We start from the raw sequence: 26,082 nt of genomic DNA, 5'->3' as shown, positions 1-26,082 counted from the left end.
TTACCCAAGAGAGTGGACAACTAGGAGAGAGAAGTAGCAGAAGCCCAGAGAGGGGAGAGTTTCCAGGAGAGCAGTCAGTCATGGGAGGCGGGGCCAAGAGGTCCACTTACAATGACCGTGAGAAGGGCACCTTGGAAATGTGTTTCATGCATTTCTTCAGTTCATAATCACAGTAACTCTATGAAGTACTTACTGTTACCTCCATTTTCCAGATAAGGAAACTGGCCTAGAGAGAAGGGAACTAAGAAGCGTCGTTGGGGTTGGGGAACCAAGAGGTTTTGGTCACTCTAAAAAGAGTAATTTCAGGAACTCGGGGTAGGGAGCATCTCCTCATACAAGTATCTTAGGAGGGCCTCATTATCTGAGCATAAATAACACCAGGAGAGACTACCCAAGGTAAAGAGACTTGGAATGGAGACTCAAGTGTGCGAGAAAAAATGTTTTGGGGGCTTTACCCTAATTTTTTCTTTAAAGTGTGCAAATATGTTTAGATTATCTTATCATTAATAGAATTTGGATTATAATTGCCACCATTTGCTGACTTGGGACAAGCCAAAGAATGAAGCGTGTGCTCATCTGCCCATCTGTCCCTGTGTCCATCCACACATGCATGTAACTTTTCTCTCAGTGGGCTCGTGATATGATATGTCTTCCCTCTGACTCAGAGCATAATAGTAAAGGGACTCTTTCTGCCAAAATATTCCAGGACAGCAAGGCATTTGCTCTCCAAGGGCCTGCCTCAATTGCCCCTTTGGTTTTCAACTCATTCTCTCTTTTTCTTTTTTTTTTGAAATGGAGTCTCTGTTCCCCAGGCTGGAATGCAGTGGCACCTTCTCAGCTCACTGCAACCTCTGCCCCCCGGGTTCAAGCAGTTCTCCTGCCTCAGCCTCCCGAGTAGCTAGGATCAAATCATTCTCTTTTAAAGTACTTGCCGGGTCACCAGCCTTGTGTTTCCTTCAGGCACAGGGGCCCTAACTGCCAGGTCCTCCTTATTTGCTTTGTGGTGATGCAGGCAGCTATCCCATGTCACTTTACTTTGACTTCATGAAGCACCATGCGTTTTGCAAGATTTGCCTTTTCACTTTGTGTTGCAAGACCAATAGGGCTAGAATCTAGTGTTAAGGCAGCAGGAGTGATTGAGTGGCTCATGAATTAGTCCACATTTTTGTGACTTCTGCTTCCCTTCGTAATCTTGCCGCTGTGGGCTGCTGAATGAGGCTATTAAGGGCCCCCTGCCTGTGTGTCTTCTGTGCCGATCTCGCAGATCTGCAGCCTTCACTCTGCCCTCTAGTTGCTCCACGCTGCCCACGTGGGAGAGATCCTCAGACGAGCTTGCCGTTGTTTTCGTTTCCACTATAAACACCCCCACCGCCATCCACCACTGACCTCCTCTTCCTAGTCCAAGATTGGGCTCCCGGGTCACCAGAAAATCTTGTAGGTCTCACCTCTCCAGAGGATTGTCATTTGTCACCTGGCACGGCACTTAGAGTGCTGGATTCTGATCACCTCTATCTGTGAGCCGCAGAAGAGGTGGGCTAGATCTTGGCATTCCCAGCATTTGGCTTCTAATGGCTCATCGAGGTTTTGATTCCAGCCCTATTGTTTACTGCCTCCAACTTGTCCATTTCTTTCTTTTTTTTTTTTTTAAGCTCCTGAAAACCCTCTTATTCCTAATCACCTGTCTTACAACATCACCTTTTATCATGAATCAAGTACAGTGACTTTTTTTTTTACTCCAGAAATATACTTACCCATTTTTCTTTCATTTTTTTTAAGTAACTTTCTAAAAATTTTTCTATTTGGAAAAAATTTTAATTTACAGAAGAGTCGCAAGAATAAAAATAGTGCAGACAACACCCATATACCAGTACCTAAATTGCTCTAGTTTTATTCTGTTTGTCTTATTCACGCCCTCTCTCCAGCTCTTGCTGTCATGTGTACCCTTTTTTCCTTGTGTGTACATAAATGTTCAGTACACATTTCATAAGAATTAGGGATATTCTCTTTCATAACCATAGTATAGTTAACAGCATTAGGAAATTTCACATTGATGCAATACTTTACTGTTCATCAGTTAATTTTGTTAGTTGACCCAATAATGTCCTTTATGACTTTTGTCCCCCTCAGTATAGGATCCAGTTGAGGATAAGGTATTGTATTCTTTGTCATGTCTCTTAGCCTTCTTTAATCAGGAACATTCCAACAACCTTTCTTTTATGATATTAATGTTTTTGAAGAATACTGCTCTTCCTTTTTTTTAATAGATTCTTTCTCATTCAGGCTTTATCTGATATTTCCTCATAACTAGACTCAGATTGTCCATTTTTAGCCAGAATACTACATAGGTGATGATGTCCTCCTCAAGATGTCACATCTGGAGGGCCCTGATATTCATCTCTCCCTCATTGGTGATGTTGATTTTGATCACCTGATTAAGGTGTTGTCCAGTGTCTCCACTGTATAATTTAAGTAGAGTTTTTTGGTTTTTGGTTTTTTTCTGAGACAGGGTCGCAACTCTGTCACCCAGGCTGAAACGCAATGGCGCAATCACAGCTCACTACAGCCTCGACTCCTGGATTCAGGTGATCCTTCCACCTCAGCCTCCCAAGTAGCCAGGACTACAGGCACGCACCACGACATCTGGCTAACTTTTGTATTTTTTTGTAGAGACAAGGTTTCGTCATGTTGCCCAAGCTGGTCTCCAACTCTTGGGCTCAAGCAATCCACCCACCTTGGCCTCCCAAAGTGCTAGGATTACAGGTGTAAGCCACCACGCCCAGCCTCAAGTAGAATTTTTAAAATCAAATGCATATGTGCATACAACTCATAATAAGAAGTCTGGTTATTAGGGTTAACGTTCATATTTGGAACTTATTGATAAATTGCTATTTTTAGTGGTCATGCAGAAACTTTCATGCTTTGAAACCATAGACTGCAGTGTAACCACCATGACCTATTTTTTTCTCTTTTCTTGGCCATTAAAAACTGTATAGAAGCAGCTGTGCCCCCATGGGTTGACACTAACGATGAAGAAACAATTCAACAACAAATTTTGGCCTTATCAGCTGTAAGTATCTTGTGGTACCCCAGATAGAACATACTTTCTTCCTGTTGTGATGTATCTCTGTTGATATGACTTTAGTAGAATTTATTTTTCTTTATAGTTTTTAAAATATTTTGAGATGTTAGGAATGTACACATTAACACATGATGTATACATTAACAAAATGTACACATACTTTTTTTTTTTTTTTTTGAGGTGGAGTCTTGCTGTCACCCAGGCTGGAGTGTAGTGGTGCAATCTTGGCTCACTGCAACCTCCACCCCCCGGGTTCAAATGATTTTCCTTCCTCAGCCTCCTGAATAGCTGGGACTACAGGCATGCAGCACCATGCCCAGCTAATTCTAATTTTTGTGTGGGTTTTTTTTTTTTTTGAAACGGAGTCTCGCTCTGTCACCCAGGCTGGAGTGCAGTGGCGTGATCTCGGCTCACTGCAACCAACCTCCTCCTCCCAGGTTCAAGCGATTCTCTTGCCTCAGCCTCCCAAGTAGCTGGTGTTACAGGTGCCCGCCACCATGCCCTCCTAATTTTTGTATTTTGAGTAGAGACAGGGTTTCACCCTGTTGGCCAGGCTGGTCTCGAACTCCTGATCTCATGATCCACCCCCGCCTCAGCTTCCCAAAGCGCTGGGATTATAGGCATGAGCTACCACACTCAGCCTAATTTTTGTGTTTTTAGTAGAGACAGGGTTTCACCATGTTGGCCGGGCTGGTCTCGAGCTCCTGACCTGAAGCAGTCCGTCTGCCTTGGTCTCCCAAAGTGCTGGGATTACAGGTGTGAGCCACCAATGCCCTGCCAAAATTTTTAATTTAATTTTTTTTGTTTTGTTTTGTTTTGTTTTGTTTTAAGAGACATATTCTCAATTGGTCATCCAGGATAGAGTACAGTGGCATAATTATGGCTCACTACAGCCTTGAACTGGGCTCAAGTGATTCTCCAGCCTCAGCCTTCCAAGTAGCTGGGACGATAGGCGTAAGCCACCATGCCCAGCTAATTTTTAAAAAATTTTGTGATGGCCGGGCACGGTGGCTCATGCCTGTAATCCCAGCACTTTGGGAGGCCGAGGCGGGTGGATCACGAGGTCAGGAGATCGAGACCATGCTGGCTAACACGGTGAAACCCCATCTCTACTAAAACTACAAAAAATTAGCCGGGCGTGGTGGCAGGCGCCTGTAGTCCCAGCTACTTGGGAGGCTGAGGCAGGAAAATGGTGTGAACCCGGGAAGGGGAGCTTGCAGTGAGCCGAGATCATGCCACTGCACTCCAGCCTGGGCAACAGAGCAAGATTCTGTCTCAAAAAAAAAAAAAAAAAAAAAATTTGTAGGGATGGGTTCTCACTATGTTTCCCAGGTTGGTCTCAAACTCGTGGCCTCAAGCGATCCTCTTGCCCAACTTCCCAATGTGCTGGATTATAGGCATGAGTGACAACTACGCCCTGCCCGCTTCTATTTTTTTTTTTTTTTGACAGTCTCACTGCACTCCTGCTGGTCAACAGAGCAAGACTGTTTCAAAATAAAGAAAGAATATAATACTTCTCCAGTCTATGATAAATTGTTATGTAGTAGGCTGGGTGCAGTGGCTCACACCTGTAATCCCAGCACTTTGGGAGGCCGAGGTGGGTGGATCACTTGAGGTCAGGAGTTTGAGACCAGCCTGGTCAACATGGCGAAACCCCATCTCTACTAAAAATACAAAAATTAGCCAGGCATGCTAGCACATGCCTGTAATCCCAGCTACTTGGGAGGCTGAGGCAGGAGAATTGCTTGAACCCAGGAAGTAGAGGTTGCAGAGAGCCGAGACTGTGCCACTGCACTCCAGCCTGGGCGACAAAACAAGACTCTGTCTCAAAAAAACAAAAACAAAAAAACATTGTTACATATTAATCGCATTTTGTGGAATACCCTGTGTTTTTTTCTTTTTTTTATCAAAGGACAAGAGGAATTTCCTTCGTGACCCTCCGGCCGGCGTGCAATTTAATTTCGACTTTGATCAGATGTACCCTGTGGCCCTGGTCATGCTCCAGGAGGATGAGCTGCTGAGCAAGATGAGATTTGCCCTCGTTCCTAAACTGTAAGCAGGGTGTTCCCCAGCGTTTCCTCACAGCCTCGGTTATGTGCTCAGTATCAGCACATAACGATAGAAGGGGCCAGAAGGGTCTCTATCTGTTCATAAAAGCAGGCCCTGCAGCCCTTTGGCAGTTCCCCTGGTCAGGGCACCCTGGAATCAAAACCAAGGGCTGACTTGGCAGGAAATACAGGGTGGAGATGAAATGTGCCTTTCTATCCCAGTTACAAGGTAGAACACATTTCCCTACAGAAACCACAAACATGCTGCATCACCCTGAATCACATTCTGGTCTCTGAGGCTCATCAGGATCCTTTTTCCAAGCTGATTGCGTTTTCCATTCAGGGCCTGCCCTCCAGCGGCAGCGTTTCTGCTCTCTTTCCTAAGGCTTTTCTTCCGACGGCTCCTCTGGGCTCCACAAATCCCAGCTTGTCCCGTAGGCTCCAGCGCATGCATGATGCATTCTGGAAGCCTGCCCTGGTGGTGCGGCCAGCAGGGGCCACCTTCCCTGCTGCTGCCTCCCTTGAGTGTTCTACCTCAAGCTCTTCCGTGCCTCCTCTAGTTCAGTCCCTTGTATTGAAGCTGTCACATGTTTGGAGTCAGCGTTCCTTCTTATTCTGTCAGTGTTCCCTTTCTCTTAACCTTGTCATATGGGTGTAGTATCTTACTGTTCCCCAAGAACGTGAGTTACGGTTCTCTCAAAAGACTCCTTTTTCAGCTGGGTGCGGTGGCCAACGCCTGTAATCTCAACACTTTGGGAGGCTGAGGCGGGAGGATCACGTGAGGCCGAGTTCAAGACCAGCCTGGGCAACATAGCAAGACCACCATTTTTACAAAGAAATCAAGAATTAGCCGGGTGTAGTGGTGCGCACCTTTAGTCCCAGCTACTCAGGAAGCTGAGGCAGGAGGATCACCTGAGCCTGGGAGGTCAGCGCTGCAGTGAGCCATGATCACGCCACTGGCATTCCAGCCTGGGCAACAGAGTGAGACCCTGTCTCAAATAAAAGAAAGACTCCTTTTTCTATGCTGTTTCCTCGGGACTCTTCTGTTTGTTTGGGGCTCTGTCTTTTATGTGGCAGGCTCTCCTTACCTGTCCCTTCGCATTAGCAGTGCCATACTGAAAGGGTACATGGCCACTGAATGTGGGGACAAGCCTTTTGGCTTGGAGAGGCTCAGTAGCTGTGGGAAGGTAGCTTGCCCCCGGAAGACTCCTTGACCTCCTGCCTGGCTGCAGGCAGGACAATGGGAAGAGCCAGTTGATAGGCAGACTGTCCCTTGACCCCTGTGGCTTGACCTTGGTGTCACAACCCCAGTCTCAACTGCGCCACCGGTCCCTGAGTGTAGAGCAGCTTGGCTCCCCTCCCGACATGGGCAGAGCAGGGCAGGGCAAGATGGGAGGCCCAGGGGCTCTCTGGGCTTCCACCCTTCCTGCAGGCAACTCAGTACAGTTTTGTCTGGTCAACAAAGTAGACTGCTGTTTGCCTAGGCCGGGCACGATTGCTCATGCCTGTAATTCCAGCACTTTGGGAGGCCAAGGCAGGCAGATTGCCTGAGCTCAGGAGTTTGAGACCAGCCTGGGCAACATCGTGAAACCCTGTCTCTACTTAAAAAAAGAAATACAAAAAGTTAGCCAGGTGTGGTGGCACATGCCTGTAATCTCAGCTACTCGGGAGGCTGAGGCAGGAGAATTGCTTGAACCTGGGGCGGAGGTTGCAGCGAGCCGAAATCGTGCCATTGCACTCCAACCTGGGCGACAGAGTGAGACTGTCTCAAAAAAGAAAAAAAAAAGATTACTATCTGCCCTTGACATTTCCACTTGACAGCTTTCCACTTGACTGCCCTTGATAGCTTCCACTGTCCTCTCCTCTCTCATTCTCTTTGTCCTTGTGTTTTTACATATGTAATTCCTTTTCTGTTACTTTCCGGACATCTTCAGAGGGAGCACAGATGAACACGTTTGTTTTGCTATGCTTACCCAGCCACATAGTGGTTTTAACAAGTATTTGCTAGCCTTTTGGTTCACACAGCAGCACAGGTTTTCTGTTTGTGAAAACACCACTCTGGAAGTGTTCTTCCAGACCAGAATAACAGTTATATGGAATCTTTTCTTCTTTGTAATGAAACTCTTCCCTCCATAATTATTAACATATTAGTGGTAAATTTCTAGAGCCCTCCCCAACCCTCCCATAAGAAAAGTATGTTTCATGGCAAAAAAAAAAAAAAAAAATCTCATTACAAATTTCATCTTTCGACTTTATCTTTTTCTTTCTTTCTTTCTTTTTTTTTGTTTGAGATGGAATCTCACTCTGTCGCCCAGGCTGAAGTGCAGTGGCGTGATCTCAGCTCACTGCAGCCTCCGCCTCCTGGGTTCAAGTGATTCTGCTGCCTCAGCTTCCCGAGTAGCTGGGGTTACAGGCGCCCGCCACCACACCCAGCTAATTTTTGTATTCTTAGTAGAGACAGAGTTTCACCAGGGTGGCCAGGCTGGTCTCGAACTCCTGACCTCAGGTGATCTACCCGCCTCGGCCTCCCAAAGTGCTGGGATTACAGGCGTGAGCCACCGCGCCCAGCTAGACTTTGTCTAAAATAGCTATAGTTAAGATATTTTTAGTTAAGGTGTTTTGTTTTGTTTTGGAGATGGAGTTGCACTCTTGTCACTCAGGCTGGAGTGCAGTGGCTTGATCTTGGCTCATCGTAACCACCTCCCCACCTCCCAGGTTCAAGCGATTCTCCTGCCTCAGCCTCCCAAGTAGCTGGGATTACAGACGCACGCCACCACACCAGGCTATTTTTTGTATTTTTAATAGAGACGGGGTTTCGCCATGTTGGCCAGGCTGATCTTGAACTCCTGACTTCCGGTGATCTGCCCACCTTGGCCTCCCAAAGTGCTGGGATTACAGGCCACCACACCCAGCCTAGTTAAGGATATTTTTAAAATGTACCATCTAATCTATGTTTTACTACATATGCTCACAAAATCATAGGAATTGACTTTTTATTTTAAAAATTATTATTTTTTAGAGACAGGGTCTCTGGAATGCAGTGGCACAATAGCTTACTGCAGCCTTGACCTCCTGGACTCAAGTGATTTTCCTGCCTCGGCCTCCCAAGTCGCTCAGAGGCCTGTGCTGCTATGCCTGTCTAGTACTGTTTTTAACTTTTTTAGAGATAGGGTCTTGCTATGTTGCCCAGGCCGGTGTTGAACTCCTGGCCTGAAGCAGTCTTCCTGCCTCAGCCTCTCAAGTTGTTGAGGTTATAGAGGAGAGCTACCCACACTCCTGGTAGAATTGAATTTTGAAGAGTTTGTATATATAATGTGTATGCATATGTGCTTGTGTGTGTGTGTTTCAAGCTCTTCCCTCAGAATTTGAGGCTGTGCCTGTTCTGAGTAACTGACTCTGAGGGAAGGGTACCCAAGCTCCGGGGTGCAGGTGGCCTTTACACTTGCAGCCTCCATCAACTTGAAGACCCTTTGAATCACCCTGAGCCACATGCTGGGCTCCTGCTGTGGCTCTCAAGACCAGCAAGAGGCCCTGAATGGCTAGAGCCTGAGGCCAGTGGCCTGGGGTGCTCATAGCAGGCATGTAGCTGTCCACAGTTTTGGTTCTTTACAATTGTGGACCGCCCCCCTCACTGTTGACAGTAATTTTAGATTTTTTGAAACCGTCTGAGAATTGGTATTTGGCAATTAGTGTTTCTAATTTGTCACAGGGTAACCTGCCCATCAAATATTTCAATATGATGCCAGTTTCCTCCTACTAATTTGTTGAGGATTACTTAGAAATTATAGTTATTATTTATAAGTCCTTATCTGTTAGAAATGCTTGCTGAAGCTGAGCGCGGTGGCTCACACCTGTAATCCCATCACTTTCCGAGACCGAGGTGGGTGGATCACCTGAGGTCAGGAGTTCGAGACCAGCCTGGCCAACCTGGTGAAACCCCATGTCTACTAAAAATACAAAAATTAGCCGGGCGTGGTGGCGCATGCCTGTAATCCCAGCTACTCGGGAGACTGAGGCAGGAGAATCATTTGAACCCGGGATGCGGAGGTTGTGGTGAGCCAAGATCACGCCATTGCACTCCAGCCTGGGCAGCAAGAGCGAAACTCCATCTCAAAAGAAAAAGAAAAAGAAATGCTTGCTGAAATATTTACAAATGAAAGAATGTGATGTCTCACATTTGCCTTAAAATATTCCAACCCATTCCCAAAGAAAAGCGTGTGTGCAGGGGAGGGGAAGATAGATGGAACGCAACTGGTGAAATGCTGATACTCATGGTAGGTAGGTCACAGGTGCACGGGCTTCATTGTTCTAGTCGCTCCATGTGTGTTTTGTTGAAAATTTCCATAACAAAACAAAAACAAGCTGTCAGACACAAATATACGGTCTCCAGACTTCTCCTCCCTGACACACAGAAGCACAACTTTGCTCCTTTGAAACACTTTTTCTGAACAGATAGTGAATGCATCATTAACTAGGAACACTTTAGAAAACAAAACTCTTGCTCTGGATTTCAAACTGCATATTAGTAGCTTAACCCTTCCCTGTGGCAGTCTAATGCTGTGACCGAGATGGGGTCCTGCTGGTACATCACAAGCACCCTCTGAGGCCCTCATTCTGATGACAGTAGGGAAATCACAAGTCCTTTCCTGCCTTGGCCTTGGCCTGTGACATTTGCCCAGTGTTTCCCAGAGGATTTTCACAGTATACGATGCCTTCAAATAGTCCAGGAGGGCCGGGCGCGGTGGCTCAAGCCTGTAATCCCAGCACTTTGGGAGGCCGAGATGGGCGGATCACGAGGTCAGGAGATCGAGAGACGATCCCGGCTAACACGGTGAAACCCCGTCTCTACTAAAAAAATACAAAAAAATAGCCGGGCGAGGTGGCGGGCGCCTGTAGTCCCAGCTACTCGGGAGGCTGAGGCAGGAGAATGGCGTAAACCCGGGAGGCGGAGCTTGCAGTGAGCTGAGATCCGGCCACTGCACTCCAGCCTGGGTGACAGAGCAAGACTCCGTCTCAAAAAAAAAAAAAAAAATAGTCCAGGAGGCCGGGCGCGGTGGCTCACGCCTGTAATCCCAGCACTTTGGGAGGCCGAGGCAGGCGGATCATGAGGTCAGGAGATCGAGACCATCCTGGCTAACACGGTGAAACCCTGTCTCTACTAAAACTACAAAAAATTAGCCGGGCGTGGTGGCAGGCGCCTGTAGTCCCAGCTACTTGGCAGGCTGAGGCAGGAGAATGGCATGAACCCGGGAGGCGGAGCTTGCAGTGAGCCGAGATGGCACCACTGCACTCCAGCCTGGGCGACAGAGCGAGACTCCGTCTCAAAAAAAAAAAAAAAAAAAATTGTCCAGGAACACAAATAGATAAATGTTTGAGAGTTGCTGTGCTCAATTTTCTTCTTTCTTTCTTTCTGTCTGTCTGTCTGTCTGTCTGTCTGTCTGTCTTTCTTGTCTTTCTTGTCTTTCTTGTCTTTCTTATCTTTCTTATCTTTCTAGACGGAGTCTCACTCTGTCACCCAGGCTGGAGTGTGGTGTGCGATCTCGGCTCACTGCAACCTCCACCTCCCGGGTTCAAGCGATTCTCCTGTGCCTCAGCCTCCTGAGTAGCTGGGACTACAGGTGCATGCCACCACACCCAGCTAATTTTTGTATTTTTAGTAGAGATGGGGTTTCACCATGTTGGCCAGGATGGTCTCAATCTCTTGACCTCGCAATCTGCCTGCCTCGGCCTCCCAAAGTGCTGGGATTACAGGCATGAGCCTCCACACCCGGCCGTGAGTTTTTTTCTTTTTAAGAGAAGGTATCTCTCTGTTGCCCTGGCTGGAATACAGTGGTGTGATCATGGCTCACTGCAGCCTCAACCTCCCAGGCTCAAGCAATTCTCCCACCTCAGCGTCCCAATGAATAGCTGGGATTACAGGCACATGCCACCATGCCCATCTAATTTTTCATTTCTTGTAGAGTCAGGGTCTCACTCTGTTGCCTAAGCTGGTCTCAAAGTCCTGAGCTCAAGTGATCTTCCTGCCTCAGCCTCCCAAAATGCTGGGAGTACAGGTGTGAGCCACTGCCGTGCCAGACCTGGATTTCTTTACCAGAGGACTTGACTTCTCAGAACCTTTAGTAGTCATCTGTATTGTGACTCTTCCCCAGAGGGTGACATAGATTATTTCTGCAGTGTGCCTCTGACCGCACCTCTCATATCAAGAGGGAGAGACTATGGAAAACAAAGCAGTCCACATGTTTGTTTTTATAATCAAGACAGCAAACAGTGCCCACAATCTACCATAGGTACCTAGAATACCTAAGTCTCATGTTGGGCATTTCACAGAGCTCAGACTTAAAAGTGATTTCAAAGATATTTAGGCAGCCCACTACCTCCTGGGAAGGTTCATTTCACTTTTGTTTGGCTCCAGTGTTAATGGCTTGAGACCCTGGAACTTACCAGGACAAACAGACCCAGTTCTTAGTTCCCCCAGATGTCTTAGTCTCTATAATCCCTCACCATCCGGGTGATTTGCCTGTAAATACCTTTGGTTTGTAAGTGTCATCGTTAAAGTGAGTCCTCAGGAGTGAATATAATGCGTTGTCTTTTTTTTTTTTTTTTTTTTTTTTTTTTTTGAGACGGAGTCTCGCTCTGTCGCCCAGGCTGGAGTGCAGTGGCGCGATCTCGGCTCACTGCAAGCTCCGCCTCCCGGGTTCACGCCATTCTCCTGCCTCAGCCTCCCGAGTAGCTGGGACTACAGGCGCCCACAACCGCACCCGGCTAATTTTTTTTTTGTATTTTTAGTAGAGACGGGGTTTCACCGTGGTCTCGATCTCCTGACCTTGTGATCCGCCCGCCTCGGCCTCCCAAAGTGCTGGGATTACAGGCGTGAGCCACCGCGCCCGGCCTAATGCGTTGTCTTAATTGCAGAAAGCACACGATAGCATATCTTGTATGTTTTTGATGCAGCCTAAGATTTCATGAGCTCTTTTAGCAGCTGTAGCATACTGTGGTTTGCTCAGCTAAACTCATGATCAACTATAATCCTTTACAAATTGCTATGAAGCCCAATATCCCTCTTGCCGAACTACTTCCAAGAGATGTTACAACAGTTGTGTGGCCACATCAGTTTGGGAAATGCTGCTTGGCATGTAGTAAGAACTTAACAAGTGAGAGGTTATTATTCCTGTGACCATCCGTGATGGCAGACAACTTGTCTTATTCCCCTAGCACCTAGCATAGTGCCGGATGCACATGGCACCATAATTCCACCGGTAAATGTTGGTGGCATTAATAAAAGTGGGGCTGCGTCTAGCAGCAAATTCCATCTTGTTACCTGTCCTCGCTTGTACAGGTAATCGTGCATTTTGCCTCTATCACTTACACACTAACTTCCAGGCCTAGCTTCTCCATTCATAGGTGTGACAACTGTGCATTCTGATGTCTCATCTAAGACAAGCTCTGTCCAGATTCACAAGCCTGAGTCTTACTGTTTTCTGCTAGTTCTCACTGATTTTCTTTTTTTTTTTTTTTTGAGACAGAGTCTCACTCTGTCACCCAGGCTGGAGTGCGATGGCGCCATCTTGGCTCACTGCAACATCTGCCTCCCCAGTTCAAGCGATTCTCCTGCATTGGCCTCCCAAGTAGCTGGGATTACAGGTGTGCACCACCACGCCTGGCTAATTTTGTATTTTTAGTAGAGATGGGGTTTCACCATGTTGCCCAGGCTGGTCTCGAACTCCTGACCTCAGGTGTTCGCCTGACCTCAGGTGATCCGCCCGCCGCAGCCTCCCAAAGTGCTGGGATTACAGGCATGAACCACCACACCTAGCACTCACTGATCGTATTCTACTTTTTCAAAGTATTTTTCTGTCAGGCTTTCTTCTCAATTTTCCCCCCATTCTAAGAACCTTGCATCCCTTCTTAAAAAACAGGGGATTGACCAGGCGTGGTGGCTGACGCCTGTAATCCCAGCATTTTGGGAGGCTGAGGCGGGCGGGTCACGAGGTCGGGAGATCTAGACCATCCTGGCTAAGACAGTGGAACCCCGCCTCTACTGATACAAAAAATTAGCGAGGCATGGTGGCACGTGCCTGTAGTCCCAGCTACTCGGGTGGCTGAGTTAGGAGAATCGCTTGAACCCAGGAAGCGGAGGTTGCAGTGAGCCGAGATCACGCCACTGCACTCCAGCCTGGGTGACAGAGCCAGACTCCGTCTCAAAAAAAAAAAAAAAAAAAAAACTGGATACAGAGGCATTCTCCCACCCTTTTGTCATTTCTACTCGCCAAAAAAAAAAAAAAAAAAAAAAAAAAAAAAAAAAAAAAAATTAGAACATAAAATGAGCCACTCTTCCAGGCAAAAACAAACAAAAATAAAATTTCACACACCCTGCAGGTCACCAAAGCCATTCCTTGGGTAGGGAGTGTGTACATGTTTGTGTGCATGTGTGTGTACTTTTTTTATGCTTTTTTTTCTTTTTTCTTTTTTTTTTTTTTTTTGGATACGGAGTTTCGCTATTGTTACCCAGGCTGGAGTGCAATGGCACAATCTTGGCTCACTGCAACCTCCACCTCCTGGGTTCAAGCCGTTCTCCTGCCTCAGCCTCCTGCGTAGCTGAGACTACAGGCATGCAGTGTACCCGGCTAATTTTTGCATTTTTCATAGAGATGGGGTTTCACCATGTTGACCAGGCTGTTCTCAAACTCCTGACCTCAGGTGATCTGCCTGCCTTGGCTTCCCAAAGTGCTGGGATTACAGGCATGAGCCACTGCACCCAGCCTTTTTTTTTTTTTTTTTTTTTGAGAAAGAGTCTTACTCTGTTGCCCAGGCTGGAGTGCAGTGGTGCGATCTCGGCTCACCACAACCTCCACCTGCTGAGTTCAAGTGGTTCTCCTGCCTCAGCCTCCCAAGTAGCTGGGACTACTGGCACATGCCACCACATTGGCTAATTTTTATATTTTTTGCAGAGATGTGATTTCACCATATTGCCCAGGCTGGTCTCAAACTCCTGAACTTGCATTCCTCCTCCCTTGGCCTCCCAAAGCATTGGGACTACAGATGTAGGCCACCATGCCTGACCCATTTTGCTTTTAGTTTTGTTTTTCATATTCAACCCTCAAGATTTTTATTTAATTTCTCTGAAGTGAGCACAGTTATCAATTGATGATATGATGATGATGATGATGATTATTTTGAAACACAAACTTACAGAAAAATTGGGGATACAACATAAAGAACTTTCTTGAAATCACTTGAAACCTAATGTTGCATCACTCCCAAATGCTGTAGTGTTATACAAGCATTCTCCTACATGACCACAGTGTGCCCATCCAAATCAGGAAATGATCATTTACACATTATTGCCATCTCACTCTCAGACCCTATTGAGGTTTTTCCATTCATCCCAATAATGTCCTTTTTAGCAAAAGAGCCCAGTTCACACTCACAGGTTACATTTGGTTTTCATGTCTCATCAGTCTCCTTCTGTCTGTTGCATGCTGTCTGGTGGCACATGCAGCCATTTGTCCCATTACTGTTCATACTTGGGTCATTTGATGCAGGTGGTGTTTGCCAGGTTTCTTGACTGTAAAGTTACTCTTTTCCTCTTTGAATTAGTATTTTTCTGGGATGTGCTCTGAAACTGTGAATATTCTGTTCATCAGACTTTCCATGTATATATATTTGTACAGACTCATGCAGTGGATTATAATCTGACGCTGTTGTTTATTTTCATGCTCAAATTATTACCAGTTTGAGGCCAGGCATGGTGGCTCACACCTATAATCCCAGCACTTTGGGAGGCCTAGTTGGGAGGATCACTTGAGCCCAGGAGTTTAAGACTAGCCTGGGCAACATGGTGAAACCTCATCTCTACAAAAAATTAGCTGGGCATAGCCGGGTGTGGTGGTGGGCGCCTGTGATCCCAGCTACTCGGGAGGTTGAGGCAGGAGAATTGCTTGAATCTGGGAGGTGGAAATTGCAGTGAGCCAAGATCACGCCACTGCACTCCAGCCTGGGTGACGACAGAGTGAGACTCTGTCTCAAAAAAAAAAAAAAATTAGCCAGGCATGGTGGCATGTGCCCGTAGTCTCAGCTACCCGGGAGGCTGAGGCAGAAGCATCACCTGGGCTGGGGAGATCAAGGCCACAGTGAGCCATGTTCATGCCACTGCACTCTGGCCTGGGTGACAGAGTGAGACCCTGTCTCAAAAAAAAAAATTACCAGTTTCGCCAGTGGGAGACTATTCAAACTGACTTGTGTCTTTCTAACTCGTCCCCATCATTTCTTCACGCGTTTCCTTGCTTTCTGGCACAAGATAGTGTTCTTCCTCTGCTCTTACCCTGGAATCGGCCATTTACCCAGGGAGCTCTGGATCCTTTTAGTGGAAAGTCTAAATCTTGGTATTTAGAAAGCAAGATCTGGATGCTAGGTGTGTTCATTGCCATTGGGGTGCCACTGCTCTGCATGCTCTCAGTGGACACAGCCAGGGAATGTGTGTGTGCTCATTTCTATGTGGAATGAAAACCATGTGTTCATGGTGCTACCTCATGACAGGGATCATTTTCATTTTTTCCCTCCCCATGTTTGTAACTCTCCTCTCTGGTGGTGAGAAACCTGGTTTCTACTATCTTTAATATTTTTACTTATTCCCCGTGCATGTGGCTGATCTGTCATTTTTGCTGCCACTCACTCCTCTACTCAAATACCTTTCTCTCCCTGCTTGGTTCTCATTCTCCATTCTAGGCCACCCCCCTGTGTGGACACTTACCTGACCCACTTGGGCACCAACACATTACACCAGGTGATTCTAATAGGTAGCTAGGTTTGAGAACCACCAAGAGTTTTCAGATTGAACTGCACTTCAATCTTTTTATCAAGCATTTCCCACCCCATTGCTAACTCTTACTGGTTACTGGTTACTAGTTTAGCAAGCTGCCAAACATTCTCTTTCATAAGGAACAACAGCCACAATGCTTTCTTCTCACTGCTGGAAAGCATTTAATCGTCTGAGAAACAGCAAGTGATTGGTGGAGTCCTGACTCTGCTTCTCGTTTCCCAGGTTGATTATGCTAGTTTCACAGCAATGCCCTGTTTTCTTCTACTGAGAGCAGTATTGGTATCATTAAGATACCAAGAAATGCTGAGGTTTCATTGGTATTCTGTAACTTGTATTTTGCTGCTATGGGGAAGATAGCTGTTATGTTTATCCTGTTGTTAGCTTTCAATTCTAAAGCGAATACGGACTGGGCGCAGTGGCTCACGCCTGTAATCCCAGCACTTTGGGAGGCTGGGGCGGGCAGATCATGAGGTCAGGAGTTTGAGACCAGCCAGGCCAACATGGTGAAACCCCGTCTCTACTAAAAATGCAAAAATTAGCTGGGCATGGTCACGGCGACCTATAATCCCAGCTACTCAGGAGGCTGAGGCAAGAGAATTGTTGGAACCCAGGAGACAGAGGTTGCAGTGAGCTGAGATCACACCACTGCACTCCAACATGGGCAACAGAGCAAGACTCCGTGTCAAAAAAAAAATTGTTAAAGCCAGTACGAACCCCCTCTGAACCTCACTCAGCTTTGAAAGTGCTCCTGCAAATCATCTACTCCAGTCCCCTCTACAACAAATAACCCCTGCGTGCACTTGTCTTTGTACGTTCTCAAATGTGTTCTTGTCTATCTGCTTTTTATTCATTTTTAATTTTGCCTTTTTCCACTGTTCTAATTTGCCTTTCTTTAAAAGTGTGAAGGAAGAAGTGTTCTGGAGGAACTACTTTTACCGCGTCTCCCTGATTAAGCAGTCAGCCCAGCTCACGGCCCTGGCCGCCCAACAGCAGGCCGCAGGGAAGGAGGAGAAGAGCAATGGCAGAGAGCAGGATTTGCCGCTGACAGGTACATTCCGGGTAGAAGACAGCACTCTACAGAAAACATTGTTCTTAGAGACTCAAATGAGCTTGACCTTTTATACATACCAGAAATGTCATTGTCTTAGGGAAAAATTATTTTCCTCCTGGAGGAAATCTTCATTTTTCTCTTACTGCCTTCTCTCTAACCCATCTCAATCATGTCTTCCCCAAGCTTTCCTTTACTTTGCTTATCTCCTTTCTCATTCCTTGTTTTTATTTTTGTTTTTTTTTTAGACACGGGTCTCACTATGTTGCCCAGGCTGTCCTCAAACTCCTAGACTCAAGCGATCCTCCTGCCTCAGCTTCCCAAGTAGCTGGGACTTACAGGCATGAGCCACTGTGCCTGGCGAGTTTTTTTTCTTTTTTTTTCTCTCTCAAACATCTGTCATCTTCCCCACCTCTCATTTTTGGCCCTTAACCATGTGATTCTTTATACTTCTGTCCCCTACTCTGATTCAGTCCGCCTCCTTTTTGTTTCTTTCAACCTGATGTTTCTCCAGTGCGTGTGTCTATAGAGCAGAACAAAGCTCCATTCCACTCCAAGTTACAAGGATCTATCTAGTTCTGAGCTAGGCACTGATGAACATTGGACTCATTGTGACACTAACTTACCACTGGTTGTGGGAATGTGTTGTATAATAATGGCAGCTGTTTGAAATCTGTAATAATTAAAACAAGAAACACATTTTGTGTCATATTTTAAATTTTTAGTGAGTACCTGCTGTGTATAGTAGGTACTCATTACAACTGGACATGCATCCCACGAGAAGCGGGGTGATTTCATTCACGGAATTTTAAATGATTAAGCAAAACAGCATGTCCTGAGGTACAGGTTATATAGAATACTAGGACAGGATCCGACACTGCTCTTAGTGTCAGCGAAATGGAGTGAAGTTGCTCTACACAGGAAAATTTGTCATTTTGTATATCAGTGTTTTTTTTTTTTTTTTTTTTGAGACGGAGTCTCGCTCTGTCGCCCAGGCTGGAGTGCAGTGGCCGGATCTCAGCTCACTGCAAGCTCCGCCTCCCGGGTTTATGCCATTCTCCCGCCTCAGCCTCCCGAATAGCTGGGACTACAGGCGCCCGCCACCTCGCCCGGCTAGTTTTTTGTATTTTTTAGTAGAGACGGGGTTTCACTGTGTTAGCCAGGATGGTCTTGATCTCCTGACCTCGTGATCCGCCCGTCTCGGCCTCCCAAAGTGCTGGGATTACAGGCGTGAGCCACCGCGCCCGGCTGTATATCAGTGTTAACATGCATCCCAATTGTCTATCATTCTTTAGCATTTATGTTAATTTTGTTGGAAAATTCCATTTTATCAAATACTGCCTTAACAAAATGGACTTATGACAGTATTCCATAAAGACTGCCTTTTTCTAGCACTCATGTCAGCAGGCAAACTTGATAAGTAACTTAATCCTCATTATCCTAAAAAAGTACAGAACTATTCTTCAATGAATTTTGCTCACACTGTAGTTAAAAATTATTTCCTGCTGGAAATTTTATATAAGGAGTATTGAATATGATGACATGTTAAAAATATCCCCAGAAGGCTGAGGCAGGAGGATCACTTGAGCCCAGAAGTTTGAGTCCAGCCTGGGCAACATACTGACACTCCATGTGTAAAAACAAATAAATGAATAGATAGGTAGGTAGATAGATAAAAATATCCCCAAAGTAAGAGGTTGAGATGGTTTCACCATGGCTGTTTCTTATAACTTAAGAAAAGCTGAAAGCATAACATAAAAATTCATTTCTGAAAATTATTTAGTATCATAATACTTGTGGATATTTTACTGTGATTATAATATATATTCAGAACTGAACCAAGCAATTATTGTCTCTCTTATTCTCACTTCTTAGAGGCAGTACGGCCCAAAACGCCACCCGTTGTAATCAAATCTCAGCTTAAAACTCAAGAGGTAATCCAGTTTTACATTGTACCTAGTAGTTGATATCTGGAAATAAAGTAACTGTGTTAACTATCTCTGATACCATTTAAAACTATGTATGAATATGGGTTTGGAAGAAGCAGCATCTGGTACTTGAATAGTCAAGGAACTATGTCTGAGACTTGAGGGTGATTTACTGGCATATGTAATTGTAGATGTGCTCATCAGGGATTGGAGAGAACGGTTGGAGTGATTCAAGCTGTGAGGGAGAATAATAGCCTCAGGTGGTAACTCATGTAGTTACCAAGCAACTGCATGTTAGAAGGTTGGAGAGCAGTGCTCATTGTCTTACAGCTCACGGAGAAAAGAAATAAAAATAGCATGGCATTAAATTGTGAGACAGTAGCAAACCAGAATAACACAAATGTCGCTTAGCAAACCATTTCAAGAGCTCATTTGTTGCATTTCAGGATGAGGAAGAAATTTCTACTAGCCCAGGTGTTTCTGAGTTTGTCAGTGATGCCTTCGATGCCTGTAACTTAAATCAGGAAGATCTAAGGAAAGAAATGGAGCAACTAGTGCTTGACAAAAAGCAAGAAGAGACAGCTGTACTGGAAGGTAAAAAAGAAAACAAAGAAACTATTCACCTCAGGCCTGGCACGGTGGCTCAAGCCTGTAATCCCAGCACTTTGGGAGGCCGAGATGGGCGGATCACGAGGTCAGGAGATCGAGACCATCCTGGCTAACACGGTGAAACCCCGTCTCTACTAAAAATACAAAAAACTAGCCGGGCGCGGTGGCGGGCGCCTGTAGTCCCAGCTACTCGGGAGGCTGAGGCAGGAGAATGGCGTAAACCTGGGAGGCGGAGCTTGCAGTGAGCTGAGATCCGGCCACTGCACTCCAGCCTGGGTGACAGAGCAAGACTCCGTCTCAAAAAAAAAAAAAAAAAAAGAAACTATTCACCTCCCTAATTCCAAAGCCAATTGTAGAAAATTGTTATTCTGAAGCCAGTGCACAATCTTGTAAATTTTGCATCAAAATTGATTCTTGGCCAGGCGCGGTGGCTCAAGCCTGTAATCCCAGCACTTTGGGAGGCTGAGACGGGCGGATCACGAGGTCAGGAGATCGAGACCATCCTGGCTAACACGGTGAAACCCCGTCTCTACTAAAAAATACAAAAAACTAGCCGGGCGAGGTGGCGGGCGCCTGTAGTCCCAGCTACTCGGGAGGCTGAGGCAGGAGAATGGTCTAAACCCGGGAGGCGGAGCTTGCAGTGAGCTGAGATCTGGCCACTGCACCCCAGCCTGGGCGACAGAGCAAGACTCTGTCTCAAAAAAAAAAAAAAAAAAAAAATTGATTCTTACTGGACGCGGTGGCTCATGCTTATAATCCCAGCACTTTGAGAGGCCGAGGCGGGTGGATTGCTTGAGGTCAGGAGTTTGAGACCAGCCTGGCCAACACTGCAAAACCCTGTCTCTACCAAAAATACAAAAATTAGCCCGGCATGGCGGCATGGGCCTGTGGTCCCAGCTATTCGGGAGGCTGAGGTGGAAGGATGGCTTGAGCCCAGGAGCTCCAGGTTGCAGTAAGCCGTGATCACACCACTGCATTCCAGCCTGGGTGACAGAGTGAGACCCTGTCTCAAATAAATAAATAAATAAAATTGATATTCTGTTCCCTACTAGAAGGTGGAGTCTAACAAACATGACCAGACCTCACTCATGTCCTTCTGCCTTAAGCACTCACAGAAGCAAATCAAAGGGTTAGGGAGTCTGGTGTGACTATAGAGCTCCTCTGATGAAACCCCCAATGTAAAGGGGAAAGCCTGAGACTCAGAGAGGTTAAGTAATTCACCCAGGGCATCTCAGCCCCAAGGACATGTAACTAGGAATGGGGTGAGGGCATGTACCCCTGGGCACATGGAGATACTGCCCTCCAGCCTTCTGCTTTAAAAGCTGGCATTTTGCTGGTATGTTGTCACGTGCCTATGGTCCCAGCTACTCAGGAGGCTGAGGCAGGAGGATCACTTGAGCCCAGGATAATTTTTTTTTTTTTTTTTTTTTAAAGACAGAGTTTCTGTCACCCAGGCCGGAGTGCAATGGCACGATCTCAGCTCACCGCAACCTCTGCCTCCTGGGTTCAAGCGATTCTCCTGCCTCAACCTCCCGAGTAGCTGGGATTACAGGCACATGCCACCATGCCCGCTAATTTTTGTATTTTTACTAGAGATGGGGTTTCACCATGTTAGGCTGGTCTCGAACTCGCAACCTCAGGTGATCCACCTGCCTTGGCCTCCCAAAGTGCTGGGATTACAGATGTGAGCCACCGCACCCAGCTGAGCCAGGACTTGAAGGCTACAGCAAGCTATGATCACACAACTGCACTCCAGACTGGGACACAGAGCAAGACCCTGTGTCTGAAAAATTTAATAAAATAAATTTTTGGCAGCCGGGCACAGTGGCTCACGCCTGTAATCCCAGCACTTTGGTAGGCCAAGGCGGGCAGATCACGAGGTCAGGAGATAGAGACCATACTGGCTAACATGGTGAAACCCCGTCTTTACTAAAAATACAAAATAAATTAGCCGGGCGTGGTGGCAGGCGCCTGTAGTCCCAGCTTCTCGGGAGGCTGAGGCAGGAGAATGGCGTGAATCGAGGAGGCGGAGCTTGCGGCGAGCCGAGATCGTGCCACTGCACTCCGGCCTGAATGACAGAGTGAGACTCCGTCTCAAAAATAAATAAATAATAATAAATGTTTGGACCTGGTGCAGTGGCTCACGTCTATAATTCTAGCTACTCGGGAGGAGGCCGAGGTGGGACGATCACTTGAACCTGGGAGGTGGAGGTTGCAGTGAGCCGATATCGCGCCACTGCACTCCAACCTGAGTGACAGAGCAAGACTTCATCTCAAAATAATAATAATAATAAATTTTTAAAAGCTAGCGTTCTGCTTGACTGTAGACATGTACATGGAAGATTCTTTTCCCAGCTGCTGCATGCCAAAAGAGCATTGCTTCTGGGAAGGACCAGGCTGCTTTTAAAAACCAGTTTTTCGGCCAGGCGCGGTGGCTCAAGCCTGTAATCCCAGCACTTTGGGAGGCCGAGACGGGCGGATCACGAGGTCAGGAGATCGAGACCATCCTGGCGAACACGGTGAAACCCCGTCTCTACTAAAAAGTACAAAAAAACTAGCTGGGCGAGGTGGCGGGCGCCTGTAGTCCCAGCTACTCGGGAGGCTGAGGCAGGAGAATGGCGTAAACCCGGGAGGCGGAGCTTACAGTGAGCTGAGATCCAGCCACTGCACTCCAGCCTGGGCCACAGAGCGAGACTCCGTCTCAAAAAAAACCAGTTTTCTTTTTGAGATAGGGTGTCACTCTGTCACCCAGGCTGAAGTGCAATAGTGCCATCATAGCTCACTGCAGCCTCAAACTCCTAGGCTCACACCATCCTCCCACCTCAGGCTCCAGTGCAGCTGGGACTACAGACGTGTGCCACCACATCAGGCTAATTTTTTAAATTTTTTATAGAGGTGGAGTCTTGCCGGATTGCCCAGGCTGATCTCAAACTCTTGGGCTCAAGCAATCCTCCCACCTCAGTGTCTCTAAGTGCTAGAATTACAGGTATGTGCCACCACACGCAGCCCAACAACCTTTTTTTTTTTTTCTTTTTTTTTTTTGAAATGGAGTCTTACTCTGTTGCCCAGGCTGGAGTGCAGTGGCACAACTGTGACTCACTACAACCTCCACCTTCCAGGTTGAAGCAATTCTCCTGCCTCAGCCTCCCAAGTAGCTGGGACTACAGGCGCACACCACCACACCGGGCTAATTTTTGTATTTTTTGTATCGCTATGTTGGTGGGCTGGTCTCGAACTCCTGGTCTCTAGTGCTCTGTCTGCCTCGGCCTCCCAAAGTGCTGGGATTACAGGCATGAGCCACCATGCCTGGCCCCAATAGTCTTTTATTTATTATATGTCTTGGCTCCAGGACTAAATTATAAGCTCCCCAAGGGCAGTTACACATTGTCTTTCTATCCCCCTACAGTACCTAACATGGAACTTAGCACTCAGTAAGCACCCTAATAAATATTTGTGAAATTGGTGGCTTCCTGCATAACACAGGGTGTCTTTTCCTTTGAGGTTGCTGCTGTAGAACAATTAAAGCATTTCATTTTTTGTTTTCTCTATAGCTAAGTTTAAGGTTTATTTTTAAAGACAAGCCGGGCGCGGTGGTTCACGCCTGTAATCCCAGCACTTTGGGAGGCCGAGGCAGGCAGATCACGAGGTCAGGAGATCGAGACCATCCTGGCTAACATGGTGAAACCCCGTCTCTACTAAAAATACAAAAAAAATTAGCCTGGCCTGGTGGTGGGCGCCTGTAGTCCCAGCTATGCGGGAGGCTGAGGCAGGAGAATGGCGTGAACCCAGGAGGCGGAGCTAGCAGTGAGCCGAGATTGCACCACTGCACTCCAGCCCGGGCGACAGAACGAGACTCTGTCTCAAAAAAAAAAAAAATACAAAAAGTAGCTGGGCATGGTGGCGGCACCTGTAATCCCAGCTACTTGGGAGGCTGAGGCAGGAGAATCGCTTGAATCTGGGAGGTAGAGGTTGCAGTGAGCCGAGACCATACCATTGCACTCCAGCCTGGGCAACAGAGTGAGACTCTGTCTCAAAAAACAAAAGACAAAAATGAATCTTAGCTTTACTTTTTAAATAGCCAGTTTGTTTTATAACATTACATAGCAGATGCATTATCCCACACACACAGGTATATTGAGTGTCCACACGGAAAGTTGCAGCTCTACATCTCAACGTGAAAGATCAGTGTGAGAGCTCCAGTCAGAACACCATGAGAGAGTCCAGGCTGACTTCAGACCCCGGTGTCTGTCTCCACTCTTAAGGAGACAACTCTTTGTCTGCATAGTGGTTAAGCATAGACTGTGGAGCCTGCAGATTTGGTTCCATTCTTACATCTGTCGCTGTCAAACGGTGTGATCTTGGGCAAGTTGCTTAACCTCTCCTAAGTCTCCATTTCCCCATCTGTAAGATGTGGCTAATAGTAATACCTTGTCCATGGACTGTTCTAAGGATGAAAAGCATGATACACAGAAAGCAGTTAGGCCAGTGCCCAGCTCAGTAAGTGCTCAATAAACATTAGCTGCTTTTGCTACCATCATCATCATTGGTAGTGGTAAAAATTAACTTGCAACCAAGTATTAATTATCAATTACCCATTTAAATAAAAGGAAAAGCAGAGGCATAGGGAAAGCAAAATAATACCCAAAATATATTGATGACATCTGATACCTTTGCTTCTACATTAACAGATTTATCTTTCTAATTGTATTTATCCTTGGTCACTTAAAATTTACTGAGTTTTTCTGAGCACACACAGTAATGAAGGCTGAGATGTTAAAAATTACGGCAGCTAGGACTTTACGTAGGTAATTGAGATGGACCGAATTGTGAACACTAGCAGTATGAATTCAGAGAGAATCTTTTTCTTCTCCTTTGTTTCTTTTAGAGGATTCTGCAGATTGGGAAAAGGAACTGCAGCAGGAACTTCAAGAATATGAAGTGGTGACAGAATCTGAAAAACGAGATGAAAACTGGGATAAGGAAATAGAGAAAATGCTTCAAGAGGAAAATTAGCTGTTCCTGAAATAGAATAATAATCCTTAACAGTCTGCAAACTGACATTAAATTCTAGATGTTGACGCTCACTGAATCAGAAGGCATAAAAAAGTATAACTTTATGAAATTCAAAATTACCCTTTTTTCAGGTTGAAACTTGCCTCTTCTACTTTAAAAAAGTATATAGAACAGTTACTTCTAATAATCAGAAAGAGATGTTTTGTAGAACGTTTCTTTAGTATAAATAGAGTTAGAGATGTCCTCGTAGGCAGTATGGCTATCTTTACCACAGAAACATAAGTAAAATTTTAGAGTTCTGTTTTCCATGAGGTCAAAAATACAATTTAAGGCCGGGCGCGGTGGCTCAAGCCTGTAATCCCAGCACTTTGGGAGGCCGAGGCGGGCGGATCACAAGGTCAGGAGATCGAGACCACAGTGAAACCCCGTCTCTACTAAAAATACAAAAAATTAGCCGGGCGCAGTGGCGGGCGCCTGTAGTCCCAGCTACTCAGGAGGCTGAGGCAGGAGAATGGCGTGAACCCAGGAGGTGGAGCTTGCAGTGAGCCGAGATCGCGCCACTGCACTCCAGCCTGGGCAACAGCGTGAGACTCTGTCTCAAAAAAAAAAAAAAAAAATACAGTTTATTCCTCAGTCATGGTTTTCTAAATATCTGTACTCCACATTCCATTTTAATTGATATGTGGGTGTTAAAGTACCTACTTAATGGGTTGATTACTATCAAAATGACCAAATTATACCAAAGAACTTAAGAGGAAGCACTTTCAGAACTATTCGCTTGCCAGGTATTTTCTAAAATTCCACCTGAAAGCCAAAAGATAAAATAAATAAGTTGATTTTAATGATATAAACATCACACAATTTTACATTAAGAAATACTGTGCAGGCCAGGCGTGGTGGCTCAGGCCTGTAATCCCAGCTCTTTGGGAGGCCGAGGTGGGTAGATCACTGGAGGTCAGGAGTTCAAGATCAGCCTGGCCAACATAGTGAAACCCTGTCTCTATTAAAAATACAAAAATTAGCCGGTCATGGTGGTGGGCGCCTGTAATCCCAGCTGCTAGGGAGGCTGAGGCAGGAGAATCTCTTGAACCCAGGAGGCAGAGGTTGCAGTGAGCCGAAATGGTGCCACTGCACTCTAGCCTGGGCGATAAAGCGAGACTCAGTCTCAAAAAAAAAAAAAAAAAACTGTGTGAAAATATTTGTTTTTCTCTGGGGCCTTTTCTTTCTTTTATTTTTAAACTATACCAGAAATTTTACATCACAGTTTTTATACAAAGTAGGACCTTCCATCCTTTTTCTATTATAATAACCTTCAGAAGCTCATTCCCCTGCAAGGCTGTTGTTCTTGTTTTTTGTTGTTGTTGTTGTTGTTGTTCTTGTTTTAATCATCACCACATACAAATGTTTGAGCTTTGTCTTAAACTGAATCTTCATAAAATTGTGTTCCTCCGAGTTCACCTTCTAGGACTTTATTGATTAATCCTTCTGTTTCTGCTACACCAGCAGACACATGTTCATAGAATATGATTATTTTTAAA

At 46.0% G+C, this 26,082-nt stretch overlaps 1 protein-coding gene across 1 annotated transcript in view; it reads left to right on the top strand.

The window, feature by feature from the left end:
• Nucleotides 1-24,620, top strand: part of LOC105478169 (synapse associated protein 1) — a 44,947-nt gene extending 20,327 nt beyond the window's left edge. The window contains exons 4-9 of the mRNA XM_011735224.2: nucleotides 2,994-3,067; nucleotides 4,992-5,131; nucleotides 16,846-16,994; nucleotides 18,870-18,928; nucleotides 19,369-19,516; nucleotides 24,417-24,620. Coding sequence (XP_011733526.1) covers nucleotides 2,994-3,067; nucleotides 4,992-5,131; nucleotides 16,846-16,994; nucleotides 18,870-18,928; nucleotides 19,369-19,516; nucleotides 24,417-24,544 — 698 coding nt within the window. The 3' untranslated portion in view covers nucleotides 24,545-24,620. The remainder of the gene's footprint in view (nucleotides 1-2,993; nucleotides 3,068-4,991; nucleotides 5,132-16,845; nucleotides 16,995-18,869; nucleotides 18,929-19,368; nucleotides 19,517-24,416) is intronic.
• The last annotated feature ends 1,462 nt before the right edge of the window (nucleotides 24,621-26,082 follow it).

Source organism: Macaca nemestrina, chromosome X, assembly GCF_043159975.1.
Source record: "Macaca nemestrina isolate mMacNem1 chromosome X, mMacNem.hap1, whole genome shotgun sequence".
In the NCBI taxonomy this organism is placed as follows: domain Eukaryota; kingdom Metazoa; phylum Chordata; class Mammalia; order Primates; family Cercopithecidae; genus Macaca; species Macaca nemestrina.
This window is presented reverse-complemented; position numbering and strand designations above follow the sequence as displayed.